We start from the raw sequence: 8,879 nt of genomic DNA on the forward strand, positions 1-8,879 counted from the left end.
TTTGACGTTTTGTCATTTTTTTGAAAACAAACCTCTCAACTTAAAAAAATTGTTACATTAAAACGATAACGAGTTCAGACGATATCTGCACAGATATAGAAACTAGATAAGTTGCTTTATTTTTTATCTGAATTTTGCATCGTCATTGGATAACGCGTTTAGAAGTTATAAGCCTCCAAAGTCGCTGGCTACCCAGGTAGCCCGGTTGCCTGGAATAGGGGTATAGAAAAATTTAATTCTAAAAATCAGGTTAATTATTCTCAAAAAATTCTACGAAAAATTTCATTAAAAGATGGCTGTGGATTACACACATATTCCAAATTTCAAGTCAATCGGATTCCTAGAATCAGAGAAATGAGGAATCAAAATCGATTTGGCTACCCGGGTAGCCGGTTGCCTGGAATAGGGTTAAACATTAATTTAAACATTAATTAAATTATTAATGATTTTAAACATAAAATATTTTTAAGTTTGGAAAATGGTATGCGATGTTAAGTTTTGTCATACGTCAAAAATCTTCATTAAAATAAAACAAAATATTATTTTATTTTCTTTTAAATTATCCTATCAAATGAAGAAAAACTGAAATCAAATATTAAAAATGTAATTAAAGTAATGAAATGTTTTGCAATTAAAATCAGGGCACTTTATGAAAAAAAAATGTTAATAAAAATAAATAATATTTAAATACTGCTTAAACTACATGAAAACTACATAGTGTTGAAAAAATTTGAATAACACTGTCAGTTATATTGACCTGAGTAAAAAAACAAGGTAACGTAACATGTCGTTATGCTGTAACGCAAGCACATGTCATATTCCCTTAAGAAACTCGATTTGATTTTTAACGGCTTTAAAAAACTGTTAATAATCAAATAGAGTTTCTTAAGGCTACTTGGGATACGCTGTAACCGAATTTCATAAAATACTGTTTGGGATAAAATGCATTCCTGTAACCAAATTTCATAAATGCATTCCCCCTCACGTTCAGAGACGTTGAGATAAAAACCCAGAGCGATCCCGCACTAAGACAGGTCTACACAAATATAAAAAAGGGCTGGCCAACAAACGTATCGTATGGATCAGAGCTTGCACGTTACCATGATAACAGGTTGGCTGATAAGTCCCCGGTCTAACAAAGAAAAATACTTTTTTTTTGTCAAAATTCATTTTTATTATTCAACATATTTCCCTTCAAGAGCGATACAACGATTATAACGACCGTCCAATTTTTTGATACCATTTTGGTAGTACTCCTTCGGTTTTGCCTCAAAATAGGCCTCAGTTTCGGCGACCACCTCTTCATTGCAGCCAAATTTTTTCCCTGCGAGCATCCTTTTGAGGTCCGAGAACAAGAAAAAGTCGCTGGGGGCCAGATCTGGAGAATACGGTGGGTGGGGAAGCAATTCGAAGCCCAATTCATGAATTTTTGCCATCGTTCTCAATGACTTGTGGCACGGTGCTTTGTTTTGGTGGAACAACAAAATAACAAAAGTTGCTTGACAAAAGACGCTCTGTCTCACAAACTAATTGACATACAGACGTCAAATTTTGACACGAATCATTTGAAGTCACTATATACTATACTATACTATACTATATACTGGTACTATATACAGTGGAGTGCCGTTTATCCGGGCTTCTCGGGACTTGACCTCGCCCGGATAAGCGAATAACACGGATAATGAGTAAAATGATATATTTTATCACCAATTCCTGGTTATGTTTTGGCATTTTTCTTATTTTTTGATAAAAATAACCCAGTTTTTACTAACTTCATGTTTTTCCAAAAAGAATATTTAAAATTTGCCATGCATTATAGTGTTTTTGTAGTGACAATGTGCTCTTATAACCGCTTTTTCAAATATCCTCCTCATAACGCAATGTCACTTTTGTATTGAACTCAAGGATAATGTATTTAGAAGGTTGATTTTTATCGCTTTTGCTGGGCGACATTGTGGGGGACATCTGTCACTCTCTGCATACAAATTTCCTTATCCCGCACCAGCCCTCCACGATTTTTATACCGGAGCCCCCGGAAGAGATATGTCAAGTCGAGAAATGTCATTTTGCTCTGAACAACTTCACCTTGTCATTTATAACACCTTGATTGAACTGTCATTTCTCAACAGCACGGATAAACGGGAAGCCGGATAAAAGGTATCCGGATAAACGGCGCTCCACTGTAAAAATAATATGCATTTAATACTAGCGGCGCCATATATGAGTCAGACCGGGTACTTATCAGTCAACCTGTTACCGTAGCAATTAGTGATGCGCGTTGCGTTCCGAACCTGCCAGGTGCGATCCGTTCCAGCATGCAAGTGTTGTGGACAGAACCAGCATCGCGCGACATTGCCACTCTGGGTTGTTCGCTATAAGCGACAACCGTTGACGTTGGTAGCCATCAGCGATACAGGCGCGGCCATCGCGATCGTGTCGCAGGACACGAAGCCGGGACGACGACCCGAGAAAACGAGAGTGGCACTTCAAGTCGGATGATCAAGCGGTTAGGTGCATGCGTGCGGTTGGGGAGGTGTTTTATATATGAACCAAGAGTTACATGTAAATCGTATGAATATTGTAATTGTATGAATATAGTGTTAAACTAAAGTGCACGGCGTAACCCGTTTATTTATTTCCCGTGCTTTATACGGTTTACCCGGTCTCGTAGTACAGTCGTCAACTCGTACGACTTAACAACATGCCCGTCATGGGTTCAATCCCCAAACAGACCGCGCCGCCATACGTAGGACTGACTATCCTGCTATGGGGGGGGAATCAATTAGTCACTGAAAGCCAAGCCCACAAGTGGGTACAGGCAGGCCTTGACCGACATCGGTTGTTGAGCCAAAGAAGAAGAAGCTTTATACGGAAAGAACATAAAAGTGGCGACGAGATTTACCTTATCATTGAGTCGAGCCCGCGATATATATTGAAGAAAAAAAAAAAACGCCATCGTGTTTTTCCCCATGCTAACCGTATTAAAAACAGAAAAACTCATCGTTGAGCCTTAAGTGTTACAAGTGCAAAGAAAATAACGTTTTAAACGCTTCATCAGTGAGAGCAGGAACATTTTCGTGTACGAAGCAGTAAAAAAAAAGAGTAATAAACGACAACAACGTTAAGCTCCTCATCATTGGGTTGAGCAAAAAGTTCGTGTACAGTGCGTTTTATTTATTTTGTTTTTGTTGAGGATTATTGCTATTTTAATAAGTGTTTAAAAAAAAATGAACATCAGTGGTGATGAAGAACGACGTTCTAGTGGAGTTTTTAATGTTCAGCCATCGATCGCACCACACCCGTCACAAAATGGTTCCGGAGAACCGCCATTGCAACAACTTCCATTGCAAATGCCGCCATCGCCCCTAACGGAAAATTCTTCGATGATGCAGATTCTGAAACTCATGCAGCAGCAAATGACGCAGCAGCAGAATATTTTGGCACAGCTGATGCAGCACCAAGGATCGGGTTCAGGCCAAAATTCACTAACATCGCCCGAACAAATTCTGGATTCACTATGCAGCCATTTAAAGGAGTTTAACTATGAAGCTGAAGCTGGATCGACATTCGCAGCATGGTACAGCCGATATGAGGATTTGTTCGAGAAAGATGCAGCCCGCTTGAGCGACGAAGCGAAAGTGCGCCTTCTTATGCGCAAACTGGGAACCCTCGAACACGATCGGTATGTCAATTTTATTTTACCAAAATATTCACGTGATTTTTCTTTGTCAGAAACAGTCATCAAACTCACGGACTTGTTCGGCACCAAGGAGTCCCTGTTACATAGACGCTTCAAATGTCTAAATACGTGCAAAGGGAAATCTGAGGACTATTTAGCGTATGCTTGTCGCATTAACCGAGGGGTTATTAACTTTGAGCTCGGGAAGCTTTCTGAGGAACAGCTCAAATGCCTCGTATTTGTCTGCGGATTGAAGGATGATTGCGAAGTGGAAATCAGGCAAAGATTGCTATCCCGAATTGAGGAACGTCCTGAAACTACATTAGAACAAGTTACGGCAGAATGTCAGCGCGTCATCAATCTGAGACGCGACAGCGCTATGATCGAGCGTGACACGTCAGAACAAGTATACGCAGTACAACAAAGACGGTTTCAGTACCATCGTTCCTATCCCTCTAGTAAACTGTCATCCTCAAGAGACCCCCGCCATCCGTGTTGGCTGTGCGGAGCATTACATTGGTCTCGTAACTGCACATATCGTACTTATAAATGCACTGCGTGTGGTAAAATAGGGCACAAGGAAGGGTTTTGTAACACGAAGGCCAGTTTAACACGCAACAATTTTAATAACCCTTTCGATCAACATCAAACGAGTACTAGAACTGTTACTGTCAACGTGCACAGCGTCCAGCAGAGGAGGAAATATGTGCCACTCAACATCAATGGCAAAAGTCTAAGACTACAGCTAGACACCGCTTCCGACATCACAGTCATCGGTAAAAACGTATGGAAGCACATTGGAGCACCACCACTATCACCATCATCAGTTGACGCTAAGACAGCATCAGGAGGAGAGCTACCAATAATCGGAGAGTTTAATGCAAACATCATCATCGGAGAAAAGCAGCGTCGAGAAACGATATATGTGTCTCAAGCGGATTTGAGACTACTGGGCACGGATTTAGTCGAGGCATTTTCTTTGTGGTCAGTGCCTATTGACCAGATATGCAACGTCATTCATACATCGAGTGTTAAGGATTTGGAACAACGATTTCCCCGCCTTTTTGGAGCTGGTATGGGTCTATGTACAAAAGGAAACGTTAATCTGCAACTGAAGGAGCATTGCCGTCCAGTTTTCTGCCCTAAGCGTCCAGTTGCGTACGCAATGCTCGACGCAGTTGATAAAGAGCTCGACAGGTTGCAGCAATTGGGAGTAATCACACCGGTAGACTATTCTGATTGGGCTGCGCCGATTGTTGTGGTACGGAAAGCAAACGGCCAAATAAGGATCTGTGGAGATTACTCGACCGGGCTTAATGGAGCATTGCATCCCCAGGAGTACCCGCTTCCGTTACCAGCAGATATATTCGCCAAACTAGGTAATTGTACTCATTTTACGCAAATTGATTTAACGGATGCTTTCCTTCAGGTCGAAATCGCAGAGCAGAGCCGGAGTCTCTTGACGATCAACACACACAAAGGGTTGTATTCCTACAACAGACTGCCACCGGGTATCAAGGTAGCCCCCGCTGCATTCCAACAACTGATGGACAAGATGCTTGTTGGTCTACGTGGCGTCTCCAGCTATATGGACGACATCATTGTCGGAGTTAGGAATCAAGAAGAGCACGATGAAACTCTGCTTCAAACCCTAGGTCGTATTCAGGAGTACGGTTTTACAATCCGTGTCGATAAATGCTCGTTCAATAAGTCACAAATAAGATATCTAGGGCACATAATAGATAGAAACGGCATCAGTCCCGATCCATCCAAAGTAGAAGCGATCATTAATCTGCCAGCACCGTCAGACGTCAGCGAAGTACGATCATTTCTTGGGGCGCTTAATTACTATGGTCGTTTCATCCCAAATCTGCGTAATCTACGAAACCCACTAGATGCATTGTTGAAGGAAGGGAAACAATTTGATTGGTCAGCAGAGTGCCAGAAGGTCTTCGAAAAGTTCAAAACTATATTATCGTCAAACCTAGCGTTAACCCACTACGATCCACGATTCGAGATAATAGTATCAGCTGATGCGTCTTCTGTTGGTCTAGGAGCAACCTTAAGTCACAGGATGCCCGACGGTACTATGAAAGTTGTGCAACATGCATCAAGATCGCTTACAAAAGCCGAGCAAGGATATAGTCAGATCGATCGGGAAGGGTTATCAATCATTTTTGCGGTAACCAAATTCCACAAAATGATATTTGGTCGACATTTTCGCCTTCAAACAGACCACAGGCCTCTTTTGAGAATATTTGGTAACAAGAAAGGAATACCTGTTTACACTGCTAACAGATTGCAGCGTTTTACCCTAACCCTTCTAATGTACGATTTTCAAATCGAATATATTTCCACGGAAAATTTTGGCAATGCCGACATATTATCACGACTAATAAGCAAGCACAACAAGCCAGATGAAGATTATATTATAGCTAATTTGGAATTGGAGAGGGATGTAAAGTCAGTCGTCATCAGTAATATTTCATCCTTACCAATTAGCTTCATGGAGATCGCCAAACAGACACTAAAAGATCCCATTTTATGCAAAATATTTCATTTTATACAAAAGGGCTGGCCCCAAAATACTACTTATGCAGGAGAATTATCACGATTTTATGCGAGAAGAGAAGCCCTATCAGCAGTAGAAAATTGTATTTTATTCGGAGAGAGAGTCGTAATTCCAAATATTCTGCAGCAAAGATGCCTTAGGCAATTTCACCGTGGACACCCTGGCATTCAAAGAATGAAATCGTTAGCTCGTAGCTACGTATACTGGCCTTCAATAGATAGTAATATAAGCGAATGCGTAGCTTCTTGCGAGAAATGTCAAACTGCAGCGAAAACACCAGCACATTCACCTCATGTTCCTTGGCCTAAATCGTCATCTCCATGGCAGAGAGTTCATATCGATTATGCAGGCCCAGTAGAGGGAGATTATTTCCTTATAATCGTAGATGCTTACTCCAAATGGCCAGAGGTTATTAAAACATCAAGTACTACTGCTTCAGCGACCATAGCAATTTTAAGAGGAATATTTGCACGTTTTGGCATTCCAGTTACACTGGTGAGTGATAATGGGACGCAATTTACAAGCGGAATTTTTGCAGATTTTTGCACAAGTAATGGCATACAACATTTAAGAACGGCACCTTTTCATCCTCAATCTAACGGCCAAGCTGAGAGGTTCGTAGATACGTTCAAGAGAGCAATGAAAAAGATTTGTTCAGATGATACTTCGCTTCCTGAGGCAATAGATTTATTTTTGCAAACATATCGATCCACTCCAAACCCAGCCATTGATGAAAACAAATCACCAGCCGAGGTCATGTTAGGGCGTCAAATGCGCACATGTTTTGACTTGTTGCGGCCCACTGCTATTTCCAATGAGCCTAGAGTACCGGATAATATGAGGGTTTTGCATTGTGGAGAACTGGTATACGTCAAAACGTTTTATAGAAACAATTGGAAATGGGAGCCTGCAATTGTAACAAAGAGATGCGGTAGCGTTATGTACGAGGTTAAAACTAGTTTCCAGCGTATACTTCGTAGGCATATAAACCAAATGCGCAGGCGTTCTGTAAGCTTCCATCAATCAAATCGTCCTTCACAACCCATGGCGTTGGATGTACTCTTGGGAACGTGGAATGTACAGCCAAGAACATCACCGATATCCCGCGACGTAAATCAGTGTACGCCATTGCTATCGTCTGTGTCGTCACCCAATTCTAAGCCAGCATCGTTCGCGTCTTCACCGTCATCGTCACCATCGTCTACATTATTATCTACGTCTGAGTCAGCATCGTCCACGTCCTCACCGTCATCGTCATCATCGTTGTATGATTCGTCTTCAGTGTACACATCATGTTCACCGACACCTGAAGAAGAATCTCCTGTCCTGTTAGCTGATAACAGTTCTGCCGAGCAATTGGAAGATGATAATGGGGGAACGCAACTGGTACAAGCACCACGTCGATCTTCTAGAAATAAAAGACCTCCACGTTGGTTGAACCAGTACCAGCTATCTTAACAGGGGGAGATGTTGTGGACAGAACCAGCATCGCGCGACATTGCCACTCTGGGTTGTTCGCTATAAGCGACAACCGTTGACGTTGGTAGCCATCAGCGATACAGGCGCGGCCATCGCGATCGTGTCGCAGGACACGAAGCCGGGACGACGACCCGAGAAAACGAGAGTGGCACTTCAAGTCGGATGATCAAGCGGTTAGGTGCATGCGTGCGGTTGGGGAGGTGTTTGGTATATGAACCAAGAGTAACATGTAAATCGTATAAATATTGTAATTGTATGAATATAGTGTTAAACTAAAGTGCACGGCGTAACCCGTTTATTTATTTCCCGTGCTTTATACGGAAAGAACATAAAAGCAAGCATCCGGACCGCGATCCTTATTTTTAACCCAAGCAGGTTCAAACTGAACCTGTTGCTCCCACCGTTCTTTGCGATCCGACCTGAACCGACTGTTATCAACGATCTTATCGACCCGATCTGAACCGGCTGCTCTCAGCGTTCTCGGCGATCTGTGCTGGGCCGGTTGCTCTCTGTGCTCTTTGCGATCCGGCCTAGAACGCACGACATTCTACTCTCTTTGTATTGATGAGCCGGTTTGCCGGTTCAATTTAAACCTGTTTCTCTCAGCGTTCTTTTCGATCCAGTCTGGAACGCACGATCATCTGCTCTCTTTCATACGATGGGCCGATTTGGTACGTACAAAGGAAGCAGGTAAAATCTGAACCTGTTTCTCTCAGCGTTCTTTTCGTTCCGGTAAAGAACGGCGTTCTCTTCTCTTTTGCTTCTTTCTAGTATGAACACACACACATTCTGTCTATGTGAGTGATAACAGCGCAAGCCATACTCTCTCAGTCAAAGAGATAACGGTACAACACCTGAGCCTGCATTGTGGTAGTCAATGAATTGCTATGTGTCTATGTGTCGCTGTTTCTCTCAGCGTTCTTTTCGTTCCGGTAAAGAACGGCGTTCTCTTCTCTTTTGCTTCTTTCTAGTATGAACACACACACATTCTGTCTATGTGAGTGATAACAGCGCAAGCCATACTCTCTCAGTCAAAGAGATAACGGTACAACACCTGAGCCTGCATTGTGGTAGTCAATGAATTGCTATGTGTCTGGTGCTAAGCTGCTTCGTTGCGCATGCATCTCCAATGAACTCGTTTGAATT

At 42.2% G+C, this 8,879-nt stretch overlaps 1 protein-coding gene across 1 annotated transcript; it reads left to right on the top strand.

Annotated features, from left to right (window-relative positions):
* The first annotated feature begins 4,508 nt into the window (after positions 1–4,508).
* On the top strand, positions 4,509–7,945 carry LOC133391946 (uncharacterized protein K02A2.6-like). Its single transcript, XM_061648945.1, has one exon. It carries the CDS (start codon positions 4,758–4,760, stop codon positions 7,710–7,712), a length of 2,955 nt encoding a protein of 984 aa, XP_061504929.1. The 5' UTR covers positions 4,509–4,757; the 3' UTR covers positions 7,713–7,945.
* Positions 7,946–8,879: the final 934 nt, after the last annotated feature.

Source organism: Anopheles gambiae, chromosome 2 (genome assembly GCF_943734735.2).
Source record: "Anopheles gambiae chromosome 2, idAnoGambNW_F1_1, whole genome shotgun sequence".
NCBI classification, from domain to species: domain Eukaryota; kingdom Metazoa; phylum Arthropoda; class Insecta; order Diptera; family Culicidae; genus Anopheles; species Anopheles gambiae.

Excerpts from the sequence above, each read along its gene's own strand:
- LOC133391946 (XM_061648945.1), top strand. The coding sequence starts at position 4,758 with ATGGGTCTATGTACAAAAGGAAACGTTAATCTGCAACTGAAGGAGCAT.